Raw genomic sequence first — 15,098 nt, forward strand, 5'->3', positions numbered from 1 at the left:
GGTATTTTGCATTCAGGATTCCATTCAGTTCTTATCTAAGGTAAGACAACACCAATGACCACACAATCTCCTAAGAGGCTTTCTATGGCTACATTCAAACTGAGGGACATCAGATCTCAAACACACAGTGGGACATGACATTAAGAGAAGTGGTTATATTAAAGCAACATAACAGAAGAAATTACCAGCAATTACAGTTCAGTGTTCCTGCTTCAGATAATCTGCACATTTATGTGTGTTTAAATACATGTGTTTTTGAACGTGGTAAGAGGAGAGGGTGAGAGAGAAATGGTTTCCTCTTGGGTTTTTTACGAGCAGAACATTATACCATGAGAATTTTAGATCAAGAGGGTAATCTTTAGGAGCATACCTTAAATACAGATAAGAAACTAATTTTTCAAAGTTATAAAAAGACTGAAAAACCACCTCATAACTCCAAGAAGAAGCTATGTGATTCTGTCTGAAAACCTTGGCTACACTTAAGGTTGAGATAAACCTCCATTGACTTGAGTGGGCTCGCTGCAATGGCCTCGTGGGTGAATGACAGTTGGGGGAGAAGAGGGGAGAGTTAAGCATGCCTCCTGCAGCCAATTCACAAGAGGTTACCCAAAGCAAGCAGGAGCCAGTGTCGACTCTGAGGTATTAAAGAGCATATCAAGAAAAAGGAGCAGAGTTTAGTCTTCATGCTTGGGATTAGGGGAGCAATTGTCAAAAGTCATTCTTTGGGCAGCAGGCATCCTTAGAAGACAGGAAATTAAAGGTGGAGAGGGAGACGGGAAGCGTGGAGGAGGAAGGAAAGCAGGAACACTGACCACGTTCACTGGACCTTAGAAAGTTAAGTGTTACCAGTTACCATGCACCCAGGCACATTCTCTCCCGTCATGCACCACAGACGCCACCAGCAAGCAACGGAAGCCATGGCCAGAAGCATTCTCTGCTAAAATATACCATTAACCAAAAGAAGACCACAATGCAGCTACATTCATTTCATTTGTATTCTTTGTTATTGGTTTAATTAATAGTTTTGTAAGGTGGGTAAAAAGTAAAAAACACACCAACCTTCTCGCAGCTCTGAGGATGTAGGGGGTTTGATGCAGAACACAATGAAATGAGGAAAGGAGAAAAACAAGGGAACACAGAGAGAGTAAAAAGGCCATATCAAGGCTTTCAACTGCTACTTGACATCGTTATTTGCTCTAGTTCATCCTTCCTACCTCAGCTGGAAAAGTTAGCAATACCTCATGGACTAACACAGTATTAGAAACAATAGCTAGCATCATTTTGAAATTTTCCACGGAAGAAGGTACACATGCCTCATGCAGTAAGGAGGTCACCATTGTGAGAAAAGGGGGTCAAAGGGCTTTCAAAGAATTTACAGAAGAAACAGTTTTCTTCATATTCCCCCACCCCAGGACTCCAGAGAAAGGAAGAGAAAAACATCCCCAGGACAACAAATTACCTCTAACAAAATTTCAAAAATCAAGCTAGGTATTTCCTTCAGGGATCCCCATTCTACAGTAGCAAAGTCCTTGCAGTCGCTCCTCCATCCCACCCCCACCCAGTGCCTTTTGTGGCTACTGAGGAATGTAGTCCAGGAATCAGAGGTTTCAGGTGAACAAAAAACTACAGGAACTGGCTTTGAGAACTCTGGGAAGCAGCACTTCTTTTTAAGAGCTCAAACTTCAATCATTTCTATTAGTATATGAAAAATTACAAATGTATCCCCATAATTCATTCTTGTTTCAAGTCCAACCAATATTATTTTTTTTTAAATTGGTGTTCCGTGGTAATCAGAAAGACTGAATTTTTTAATAAGTATTAATAATTTAAACAACCATGTGTATATACATGTGCCTACACACATGCAGGCACAGATAGATGCTACGTGTTTACAATTGAGACACTATAAAAAGAAGGAATACAATTTGTTCTACTTGCACGTAGCAACATTTTTTTAAAGTTGTTAGCTTCATCCTCACAGCTCGGTAGCAGAGGTCATGAAGACATAAACACCTCTATGCTTGCAGTTACCACTGAACTGATTAGTAGCACACCGAGCAATTATTTCAAGGTTTGGTAAGGAAACAGAAGAGAAACAACAGAAAAAAAGGAGAAGAAAAAGGAGAAAACCTCAAACAAATGCCAAGCACAGTTCAATCGATGAGGTTAAAAATAGAAATCAAAATGTAAAAATGCAAATATACTTACAAACTTCAAGCCTCAGGATAGATTATACTCAAGAGTTCTCATTTTTTAACAATCAACATATTGCAAGTTTTTAATTCTCTATCTACTAAAATGCTTCGGCTACCATAACCATTACCAAATCAGCTTGTTACATACTGACAGAATAACACAAACCCCCCATGGGCATCTCAAGTCCCCCTGAGCCTGAAGGAAGAAGCCACACCAGGGTTGGTGGCATTCCTACCTCTGACATATAAATTGGCAGGGGCAGAATAGCGAGTGCCCGCGCTGTTGGTGGCAACACACTCATATTTTCCTTGGTCAGATTCTTCACTCTGTTCGATCTGAAGGGCTCCTGTGTGGATATAAAATATATTGCCAAAGAGATGGTCAGAGCAAGCTTTCTCAGTTCAGAAAGCTAAACCTCTTAACAACATGAAAAGCCCTGCAAAGCGAAGGTCCGCTCAACGTCGATTCAATCTCTTGCTAAGGTGCACAGACAGAAAATGATGCGATGAGAAAAACATATAGAGATTATTTTTTTACATCATCAATGCTAGCATAAGAAAACAATATCTTTTTTTTCCCAAGCAAGACTTCTAGTCATAATTAACACTCTTATCTCCTAGACTAATAAAATGAAGATGAGTGAGACTGCTTCAAGGAAGTATGGCTTTTAAATAAAACAAAAGATTAATTTTTGGTTTTGTTTTGTTTCATTTTGGTATCAAAAGTGGCGCAAAAGATAGGCACGCTCAAAAAAAACCAGGCTGGGTTTTCAAGAAAGTCTTCTGCCGAAGAAAGCCAAAAATACGCAGCGAGTACAAAAAGGCTGCACAAAGTGAAAAATTAAAATTAGTCATTATCAATTATCAAAATAATACTTAAAGAAACAAAACTCCCTTAAGACATGCAGATTTTGAAGAAAAGAAAGACAGTTTGCCACGACTTACAATCATTTTTTTTTTTTTTTAACATTTGCTGAAAAACAAAGAGCAGTTGCATTAGAAGATTTTTAAAAAGTTCAAAAGCACGGCCCAGGCCAGCCAGGAAGAGCCAACCAATCACTGCTTGAGGACCTCGAGACGGATCCCCTAAGACACCCATCAAAATCCACCAGTGGGATTAGCAGTGTGGTGTCACAAAGCCCCAAGAAAAATATAAAACAAGAATTACAAAAGAAATGAACACTGAGTCAAAGTATGAAAAACCAGCAATACCACATACCACCAAGAATACTGAGCACCTTGTTTCCATGGCCTGAAGGACAGAAGATCCAAAAATCCAGAGACGAGTAATCCAAGAAAAAAGAAGTGGGGAAAAAAGCATTGCTGTCAGACTGGAGGCGGGTGGGAGCAGGTGGAAGGGGGAGTCATTCTTTGACTTTAAAGACATTAAGAGAAAAAAGAATTGAAGAACAAAAGCAAAAACCTTTGAAAGATAAAGACAAAAAGCAGATGGTCCAGGCTGTCTTCTGCATGTCTGCCACTGTTCTCCAGACCACCTTGGCTTTGGTCCAGAACAAGAACAGCTAAGGAAGAAAAAAATGATCTTTTTTTTTCTCCAGTTGGACAAAAAAAAAGGAAAAAGAAGAAAAAAAAAGGAAAAAAATAAAAAAAGAGAAAAAGGAAAAAGGAAGAAGAAGAAAAGGAAAAAAAAAGAGGGACAGATGGTACGCTGTGACTGGTCTGTGGTCTAAAGACCTGGATATGCTTTCTTTGAAGCATATCACAACTTAAATAATCATTTTCATAAAGAAAGAAATGAACAAAACAAAGAGAAAAAGGAAAAGGAAAAGGAGAGCTCACAATATGAGAGTCACGAATCATAACCAAACAGTACAAAGGAAAAAATTAAGTTGATGCACATTTTTGGAATGACTTTGGAAACCAGACAAAGATGAGAGGGATGAAAGGACAGAAAGAATGAGTAAGATCATTCTGTGAACGTTAGTTCAGCACTCTTACCTCTTATTGGTGTACCACCTGGGTGGATAATATGAATGCAAATAAGATTAGAAAGAAGAAGCATTAGTACGAGAAGAAGGAGGCTAGGGCTGGGGAGAAGAATTAAATTAGATTTACAGAATTAAATAAGGTCTTAAAAGAAACTTGAATTACTATACTGGTAAAACAGGAATATATTAGATAGTATTATTAGATCATAAAAGCAAGTTGCATTATACCACAGAGGGCAAAGACCATAATAGGCAGCATTGCCTTTCTCAGAGAACAACTGAGTTCTTAGGTCTGGGGTCACATAGGGTTAGAACTGTATCTCATATGCCTCATATCCTTTTAAAAAAATAAAAAGAACTACACAATATTTTTTAAAGACATAGTTTAGGTACATACTGACTAAGCTATTTAAGTATATATATAAATATGCATATATATATACTGTTATAGGAAATACTAAAGACTAACTAGAAACAAACACTGTTGATGGGCTATCTTATACTACTTACTATGCTGCATTTGTGTGATATAACTATTTGTGTACTATTTTATTTTTCTATACAGTGTTCTTACAATAACGGCTCTGTGGAGGTGTGCGTGTGCGCGCCACTATGGAGATTTGGTGTCTACACTGACAGTTAGTAAAATGCATGCCATGCATTTTATTATTAATAATAATAATATTCTGAATATGGAAATTAGTGGGGGTGAAGTGCGCTTCAGAACTAAGCACTTACCAATGGATTCTGGAGATTTAAATACGGAGAGAAGAAAGACAGCATAAAAATATTATTATATTCCTTATATTTTGGTACAAATTTTTCAGAGTTAAAGCTTTATTATACTATATCATCTATGTTACATGTGAATAATTAATTCTTTATTTACAATAACAGAATGCTAATCTACACAATTCTGCTGACAACAAGCAAAAGAGGCAGTTAACAAGACGCTTTAACATCACAGGACAGGTCAAAAGCTGAGAATTCTGGGAAGACAGGCAGTTAAACAACTTAGAACTCTATATCCATATTACTACCAATGTCAAAGTAAACAGCTTATTAATATATGCCCCATGAAATTACCTAGGGACAGCCTCTAAAACTTACAAATTCAGAATTACCTCTACTTTTCATCTACAGAGAGCAAAGGAATAAACTTGGATGCGAATGGGAAGGGGAGAAAAGGATAAGGAGAGAGAGAGAAAACAGTAAAAGCTGGAGTCTACACCAAAAGCAGGCTTCTGTAGATCCAGTCCCTGGAGGGTTCGAAAACCTTGAGTGTGGGCGCACACTACTGTGGCTAATGTGTAGAAAATGCTCGCTCACAGTGATCAAGTATCAAGAAAAATCCCCTCCTCTCATCGGTACTTTGAAAAAGACTTTGTTAAAAAAAAAAAAAAAAAAAAAAAAAAATCAGCTGGTTACTCATAAGAGACCGTCTCTGTGATTTATGTATTAGTGAAAAGAAAGCAGATGTGCCCAAACTTACTAAACTTTGGTACTTGGGTGAGTTCAAGTGTAGACAGCAGAAAATACACTTTAATAAAATTGAATCATTTTAGTGTTTAATATGAACATTTGTTTTTTAATGGATATAACCATTGGAACTCCTTGCAAGCTCTGAATGAAGTCCAATGTTGAAATAAATTTGTTTCAAAAGAAAACAGAGAAAGAAGAAAGAGGAGAAAATGGATCCATCAAATACTGCAGAAAAGCAGTAAATTAAAAAAATTATCAAAAATACAGTCACAGCAGTGAGCAATGTGGATTAAACAGAAGCTGCAAAACAGAGAGAAGAAAGACAGACTCTGAAACAGGCCATGACATCACACACATGGACAACATATTAAATAACAGAGAAAGAAAAGAGGGAGAAAAATCAATACCTCAAAATTAAAAAATAAATAAATAAAATAAAAATAATAAAATAAAGAGAGAGAAAGATTTTTTAAAAAAATTATCTAGGAGTTAGTAGAAACAGTAACAAGACCCTACCTGATCGTAACTGCTTAATACGACCATTGTTGTTGCTTGTGTCGACAGGTAAGAAATCTTTGAACCAAGTGATTTCTGGATCCGGATTACCACTGGCTGCACAGAGCATGGTGGCAGTGCGTGTACGCTCCACCACCTTCAACTGCGGGCCCATGTCAATAGTAGGGAAGCCCCTGGGAATTTGATCCTCTGTAAGACAAAAAGTAATGCAAACACTGTGTTAAGAAGTCAAATGCCAGGAATTCAATATTGCCCACAAATCTCCCTTTTTATATTAGTCAGCCATGTGTTGAGAACCTAATACAAACCAAGCACCATTATGTGAGGACTCAGTGATCACCTCTGTTCCAGACCAGCAGAGTACACATATATGAAAGGCCAACACACACACAGAGCTCAGACTCTATGATACAGATGAAAGTGAGTTCTCTAGGAGCACAGAAAGTAACTGCAGTATTAGCGCCTGAGGTGGTCAATGAGTACCAAGTGCAATCTCTGATTTGCAATAGTCCTTGAGGAAAAAGTCAGGTTGACTGAGTTGCAAAAACGAACAAGGAATTTTAGAAAGACAGGAATGTTTTCACTGAGAGGAAAGCATGGGCTAGGATGGGAAGTAAATAGAAGCATGTGCCCCCTGCTAACAAGCAGGTTAGCTGGGAGCTAAGTTAAGCTGTCTGTATACCAAGATGATTTGTTTCTCTTATAACGTAAGTAAAACTACACACACTTGATCCTCTGAATCCACTAGTTCCACACTTAAATGTTTCAAGTATTAAACCAGTTGAGGATTGAAAGCATCTGGAAATAAACTGTACTAAACATGTACAGACATTTTTCTTATTATTATTCCCCAAACAATGCAGTATAATAATTATTTACATAGCATTTACATTGTATTATATAGTACAAGTAACCTAGAAATAATAAAGTACACACAAGGTTGTGCAAGATTTATGCAAATACTATACCACATCATACAAGGGACTTGAGCATCCACCGATTTTAGGATTGTTGGGTGTGTGCATGTGTGTGTTCTGGAATGGATCCCTTTCAGATACTAAGACACGATGTATATAATACTCATACAATCACAGGTGAAATACAATGAATTTATTTGTAGGGAGTTTCAATTTATCAGAAAATTGTCTATAAGGGATTAACCAAAGAACAAATTAACTCCCCAATAATGACACAAAAGCAAATATGTCCTATGGAAAGAGAACAGTTTCCTCTATCTCTAAAATCTGTACCATTTTCAGTAATTCAAAACTTGAAATTCCTAAACTTTGAATTTCCAACTGATCCACAGTTGACTTCTTCATACCCACATCAAATTGCTCCAGATTTCTGTTGAGAAATTAAAATCTACTTAAATCCCTCGATTGTGCTTCACACTGATAATCTACATTGCCAGCTCATCCAGGCAGGATTAGAAAGGTATTGAAGGAATTTTATCAATGGGTGAAGATTATCCAAAGTAGAATGCAGCCATTTGTTTGAAGACCATTAGAAAAACATTTTTCCTTCCAGTTGGGTCTGGTGATTAATAACAGGCCCTTATACCCTTGGAACCACCAGTGAATTTTCATGTGCCACCAATTTGAAAATGACTCAAAAATATCAACTCCATTGAGCAGAGCACTGCAAATCTTCAGATGTGGCAATTACCTTCTCCTTGGATATCACCTACAAGCTCCATCATGAGTAACAAATCCATGGTTGGCTCTGTGAATCATACTGAGGTTTAGTTACAATTCCTAGTGCAGAAGCTCAATTGTGGTACCTCCACTGTGCTGTCAGTCAGCCCTGGTGCTCTCCTGACTCTCTTTATAGTCTACAGAGAAAATTCAACCTCTGAAAGCTGGCTAACAAACTCCTTTGTTAAATCAAGTCCCACTTTTATTAGCCTTTCATAGATCACTTCCTCCACAGGAAACTTATGTCTACATAGAGATTCTCACCATTCCCCAGAAAAATCATGTCTGTTGAGTAACTCCGTGCCTCCAGAAAGCCAGATGAAATAACTTTCATTGTAAACCTTTTCCAAACTCCCACAGAGTTGATCATCTCCTTGTCAGAGATATACAGCAGTGGGTTCCTAAATCCACTGTCTTGTACTTATCAATTACATCCGTTTATCCCTCCAGACCATGAGTTCTTTCATGTCTCATCTGCATTCTAATGCCCTGCCCTCATGCTAGTATGGATTCCCAGATTTTAAGAAACTCCAGTGATTTTCAAGCGTAAGTGTGAACATATCAAAATGATTGTGGGCAAATTTTTCCTACTATACAGAACTTCTGGTAAAGAGGTGACCAGAAGCATAATCAAGATTGGACAGATTCTGTATCTTGACCTTCTTTACCAAAAAAGAAAGAGCTCAAGAAAAGCAAAGTTCAGTGAACAGTTCTAAGTTTTAAGAGAAAACTGATAGGCTAGTAAGTCCAAGCAGAGACTCTGGCCCTTTTGCTCAACAGTATGGAGGTTATATATCTTCTATTAATCTGTGCAAGATCAAAAGGATCTGTGGCAAGTAGAATTTGACATCTAAATTTTCCCTCAGACCAGTTACTTAGGGCCTGGAACTTGAAATAAGTGTGTGTGTGTGTGTGTGTGTGTGTGTGTGTGTATACATGTGTACATACACATACATTTTTGTGCGTGTATGTATTATAACTTCAATGAATTATTTTTTTAAGTTGAAAGATGTGCCACTTTTAAGAAATCATAACATTCTGTTTATACAAAAGCTTATACATTCTTAGTCAAACAGAGGTCTACAGTGGACAAGTGTCAGAAACAGTGGTTAATAGTGTAATTTCAAGATATTTTTAAGTCTTCAAGGGAAAGTTAAAAATTGAAACTGGAATTAGAAGTATCTTGCAAATTAGGCTATGCTAATTTTAATCATCTATTCCACTTGAATTTCATCAGTCTGTTCTTTATGTCTTTAAAAATTCTGCCGATATATTTACATCTACAGTGCAGTTCTAATGTTGGGAACAAAAAAAAAAAAGCAGAAAGATCAATAGCTGCTGTACCACACATATTATATTATTAAACATTGCACTTGGCAGCTATTGACACAAAATGCTTCAAAGGATAAAAATAATTTACCTCAAGTGCTCCAAAGTCAACTATATTGCCTTCATCATCTAGAAATGAGGTTCTAAAAAAGTCTCACTGTTATTTTCGATTTTAAAAACAACATAGGAAGGTTAATTTTTTTAAAAAAATCACCTTCAGATTCCTGATTTTGTATTCCCTGGGGCACTGTACCACCTTCTGCCCCTCGTATTTAACTACTAGTTCATTCACAGCCATGAATATTGCCTTACTAGTCCTTGATTTTCTTTGAATGGTTCATCTCTCTGAAGAACCAAGCCAACATTCACAGGGCTGATGGGTGGCAAGTGTGAGCCACTGACCAAATCGCCTACCAAGGAAATCTAGATTTAATAACCATTCACAAGAAATGAAGTCCTCACCTTTGCGGGAGCTGACGAAACTGACTTGTGCCCTCCAGAAAGTAGCCTAATACATTTGCATGACCTTTCCTTCCCTTTTTGGCTCATAAAGAACACTCCAGAGCCTCTTTTTCATACACACAAGTATACAACAAAGATAATCATTCTTGCATACTAATCACACAGAGAATGTAAAGAGCATCCTTTTCTTATTTTTAATAAGGGTAATTAAATTCCATCCATCCCCACTTTGCACAGAAACTCTTTGAATGCACATTCTTCATTAAATTTTCATGAGAAACATCACAATGTAACAGATTCAAATAGCCAGAGCTGCTACACTTTGACAGTTGTGGCTTGTTTCCAATTTGACTGTCAGGTATTTGGCAATAAATCTCAGTATTCAACATAAAACGAACTGTAGAAATAATGAAATTTCTAATTGGAATGCTTATCTCAGTGGGTGTAGTTTAGAAGATGTTAATTGCTTTTTTTCACCCCCTACATTTATTAGTGATTTATATAAAACTGGCTTGGCCATTGGATAATGTCAATTTTGAATTCTTATCAAATGAGTAGTACCAGAAACTTGGGAATCAAATCAATACCCTTAATGCCTTAACCACATAAACTTTCACAAGGGAAAAACAACAGTTATCAAAAAATAACAAATTGTCAGTGTTTTAGTTTTAAACTTTTACATGAGATGAAAAGAAAAACATTTTGTCCTATTCATTAATGTGCTCATTAAGTTTTAAAGTGCCTTACTTAACACGGTTCTATATTAATATTCAATCATGCAGAATTAGCTACTAATTCATCAACAATTTAAATCAGACTTGACCTTCATGAAGCCATTTGGTCTGTCATTTTGAGAGGCCATTAAAGGGCAGATTACTACATACTTGTGCTTACTGAATTGTAGAGTCATATATATTTTGTTTGCAATGGCAGCTATAATACACCAGGAAGTATAGCCCATTCTCTTAATCTATTTGTGTCTTAATGAAAAAGGCTGATAAGAAATTTTCAGTTCTATTTAAGAAAGAAAAACATGAATGTCAGCATTATTCAGAATTAACTTTCATTGCTGTTCAACTTGTTAACAATCCCTTACCTACCCAGGACCTCAAAGGTATCTAAGAGAAAAATAGTCTGTTACTGTTTTGCAGGAAGTCAGGCCTCAGATATCTGTCAATGATCAAGTACTAGGTTTTGCATAATTTGCTCAGTTAATAGACTTTCATTTTTTATCCATAAACAATTTTAGTGATGATGCTTTTATTTTTGCTCCAAATCCACAAACACTGAACCTCTCACATTTAAAAGGAAATCTTGAAACTCTAAATTTCCTGTTGAGGCCACAGACTCCTTCTGAGAGCCTCAATTATCTTCTTGCCTAATCTTGCCAGGGCTCTTGAAGATCATACCAGGTCTTTCCACACTTGTCTAACTGATTTAAGGATATCTTCAAGGAGGGATTCTATGTGATGGTCCTTGGAAAAAATCCCAATTTATCAGCTTTATCACCAATACATTTACTAGGAAAAATCATGCCAATCAATGGTATGTTTCCTCAAATGCATTACCAAAAGATTTGACAAGTATACCAGAACATTTGGCAAGAATAATGGTACAATAAAGCAACATCTGAATCCAAGGGAAAAGACGAATGTCTTTTTCTTTGTTTTTTTTACGCAGATTTGTCCCTTGAAATCACTTTTCTTAGTACCAGTTTATACTGGCTCCTCTTTAAAATTACCCAACTGATGTTACCAATAAATATTTTATGATAGTCAATATATGTATGAACTCTTACAAGTTCAGGGAAGGCCAGAGCTTGTGTATTTCCTCTCTACCTTCCCCATGTTCAATAGATACCTGGAATGAGACACATTTAGGATGTGGTGATGACCATTTCAGAGATCATTCATGAGGCATCTCTGAATTCCCAATGGGCTTATTTGATGGCACTCATGTTAATGGGTCACCATTCTTTAGTAATTTTGTGGCTATATATCTAGCTTCTATTTGACTACTAGTACATTAAGAAGCAGAAACTATTTTAAAACCCCTATTTCTTATTTAACACAAGGGTAAGTGGTATTAGGCTTATAAATTCATAAAAAGAGTTGTTGGTGACTTTACTTTTATAGTCTTTAGTTTTATTTAGTAAGCAATTTTTATCATTCAAGATGTACACTGCATGTGGTTCTTGTAACTTTGTCACAGCTGCTTCATGAGAAGCATGTCATTTACTTTCTATTCTTCATTTTTCAGGGGGTCTTCTTGCATGTTACTACAAATCAAAACCAGGGCCACATGACAAAACCTAATGTGTGAACACAATAAAACAAACAAAAAAAAGGGTATATGAATTTATATTCTAGTGTTACTCCATCTACAGAAGAATGGAATTCTTGGTGTTCAAATTAATGGCAAAAAAAGTGGATCACCCAGTTGCACCGTGAGGCAAACACTGTGGATCTTCTTTCATGGACAAGAGCAAAGATTTCTAAGGGACTAGATATCATAAGACTTGAGGTATCAATTTACAGACAATGAAAATTATATCTTCTCCCCTAGTTTGAAAGGTAGAGGAATGGAGACAAATTTTTATTAACAGAAGAAAAAAGAAATGTTGAAATAATAATATGCTGAGTACTTTCTTAAAAGTGCTAGACCTTAATCCTTATCTGTTACAGAAATAGTACTAAAGTTGGTGTGTTTTTACATCTAAGAACATACAAATTTTTGAAAATTTTATATTTATGTTGGTCTTAAAGAAGGTCAAATGAAGGGGTCAATAAGATATTTATGAAATAAGATAATTATAAAGTATTTATGGAAGTTGTAGTATCTATTATAGAAGATAATTTGAATTTTAAGAAAAAGTCTACTAGAGAGTCAACAGATGGCATCATTCATTCTACAAATAATTCTTGAAGGATTCCTTAGTGTCAGACTGGGCCAGGCACTGGGTATGAAGCAGTCTAGAGACTCTACGTTGTTGTGATTTCATTGTATCTTCAAACTAATTAGATTCTGTGGAAATAACAATAGTACTCAGTTTATAGACTGGAGGACTGAATGAGACAACACATTCAGTGTGTCTAGCGCTGCCTGGCACTAGCCTTGCATCTAGGATAATATTAGCATATATGCACGTACTCAATGCTGAGGTCCAGCAGTGGGTCTAAGTAGAACAGAGGCATGTTACTCTGTCTTGATACAACAAGAGCCACAGCAATAAAATGAAAATGAGAAAAGAGTCCATGCAAATCACAAAAAAGTAGGAAATATCTAGACATACAAGTGATTTAGGGAACAGTGTCCATGCAAAGTAACTTCTTCAAAGTTCATGAAGGTTCCTGTTTCCCCCGTGAATGAGATTGCAGAGTCCTTGATGATTCCGCAAGACAAATAAAGAGAAGTTATATTATCTGATGATTTCTCCCCCAAATGAATTTTTAAATGACTAAAGCTCTGTTGTGAGTGACCAAAAATGCTGAAACCAACTGGTTTCATAAATGTCATGGGAGACATCTCTTTCAGTAATTAAGAGGAGGAGAACTAAGCATTTAACTTGGGGAGCTGGTCATGTTAAGAAGCCTATATGTCCTTCTCAAATAAATGATTTTTTAAGAAGATGAAACCAAGAAATCAGATTCTTTTGGTTTGTTCTTCGAAAAAAAAATATTTTTCCCATTTAGAAACTGAATATTTGGGCAAAGGGATATATATCAAGATATACCTTCACACATCTCTGAAGGTTAATAAAAAAGTCCTATTAGTTGTCCAGTTCTAAAGAGCAGATTCACAAGTATTACCCAATGGAATGAGGTAAGAAAACCATATTGGACAAATGTAACATATACTACAAAGTGCCTTGATGTCCAGTATTTCTAAACCACAAATATTTGAGCTTTTTAAGGGTACTTTCAGGACAGGGAGGGTGGTATCATTGTTTCATTTTCTGTGGACATAAAACAAAGACTCAGCAAAATTACTTGTTCCAGGTCACACATACAGTATATATTAGAGAAAGTCTTTCAGTTCTACATTTGGTATATTATAATTTTATCTTAATTTATTTTATTTCCTCTACAACTGTTCTTTAAATACATATTCACCATCAATGGTGATGACCGCTTAACTGGAGTCTACCCATGATGCTTACACGGTGAAAAAAAATTGTGAATATTTGGTCATTTTACAGTTTAAGCAGAAAGGACCAGACATTACCATGCCATGGGATATAGCAGTAACTTTAAAATAGGTCTACATGTTAAAAATTCACCTTCTGATATATATCTTTGATTTTATCATTGGTTCTAGGTAGAGATTTAATTCTGCTATGCTTGCCACTCAATAAAATGCAGATTAAAAAAATAGAAGGAAGTGGAAAGGATGGTAAAAATCAAGTGATTTCCCTAAGGGGCTCAAATTCAGCACTGTGTCTGTATCTCTAACCCCTCTATAGTATATTTAATTATTTAGGAAGGGCTATAAAGGAAAGAATTTCTGCCATGTGCAGACACAAAAAGAATAGTACATGGGCCAGAAAACCAGATGTAAGTAGATTTAACATATTCACACAGGTCTCTCTGAGATAATATGTGGCTAGGAATGGCTAAGGTAGTAATGACTAGCTTTCTTTAGGAGAGAAGAGGGATCAGGGTTTCAGGAACTGGATGGCATAAACATAATGGTTGAAGCATTTGTCTGCTACTTTGCTGAACAGCAGTGAGTTTTCAAGTCACTATCCCATAGAACAAACCACAGTAAAAGGCTACAAACAAGAGCCATTTTCTTTGCAGAACAGAGTCCCTGAAGCTGGGAAAGGACATTTATTATTTTTCTTAAAGAAAAGAGAGTAAATAAAGCTTTTATTCCCACCATTCCAGATGGCAACAGGGTATAATTTGTACTGTTTTGACCTCATGACCATAGTATTCAAAAATTAATCTTCCTGCAAAAGAATTGAATAAGGGACTGAAAATAAAAAATAAAAACAAAATAAAAGCTAAATCAATGTTTTCAAGCACAGTTGAGCTGCTGGGCCATTATCAAATGATATGCATATGAATGAAACTGAAAAAAATCATATAAGTACTATAAGTAGTCATAGGCTTCTATAATTCTGAAGGAACTTACCTAAACCAGGAGAAAAGTTCCAGTTAAGCGATGACATTCCAAATGGAATATTTAATAAAAATATGTCCTCCAAGAGTAATTATGAACAACATACAATAAATTTTTATTCTAAAGTTCTCTTTGCAAGTTATTGTATATAGATGGTATCCTTATCTTAATATGACTATTCATAAATCAAAGCAGTTTTTATTTCAGAATGGATTTAGGTGATTATTCAGTAAGTAAGGGCAGTTACTGGGTATAAGAGTCTCCAAGGATTTCTCGTAAGAACTATGCAATGCAAGTATACAAAATTAGACATCAATGAGCTTCAGCAGCATCTACTAAATACT

The 15,098-nt window shown here is 36.0% G+C and overlaps 1 protein-coding gene across 4 annotated transcripts in view; it reads right to left on the reverse strand.

Annotated features, from left to right (window-relative positions):
• LOC306645368 (receptor-type tyrosine-protein phosphatase delta-like) overlaps positions 1-15,098 on the reverse strand; it is a gene marked incomplete at its 3' end in the record, with an annotated part of 320,233 nt that overhangs the window by 1,073 nt on the left and 304,062 nt on the right. The window contains exons 5-7 of one of the 4 annotated variants that reach the window (XM_079113102.1): positions 6,143-6,331; positions 4,155-4,172; positions 2,432-2,542 (exon numbers count right to left, since the gene is read on the reverse strand). In XM_079113102.1, the coding sequence (XP_078969228.1) occupies positions 2,432-2,542; positions 4,155-4,172; positions 6,143-6,331 (318 nt within the window). Of the gene's footprint in view, positions 1-2,431; positions 2,543-4,154; positions 4,173-4,242; positions 4,892-6,142; positions 6,332-15,098 lie in introns of those variants that run through there. The other 3 variants (XM_079113103.1, XM_079113104.1, XM_079113105.1) reach the window with 3 other exon arrangements.

Source organism: Sciurus vulgaris, assembly GCF_902686455.1.
Source record: "Sciurus vulgaris genome assembly, chromosome: 15".
Taxonomy (NCBI): Eukaryota; Metazoa; Chordata; class Mammalia; order Rodentia; family Sciuridae; genus Sciurus; species Sciurus vulgaris.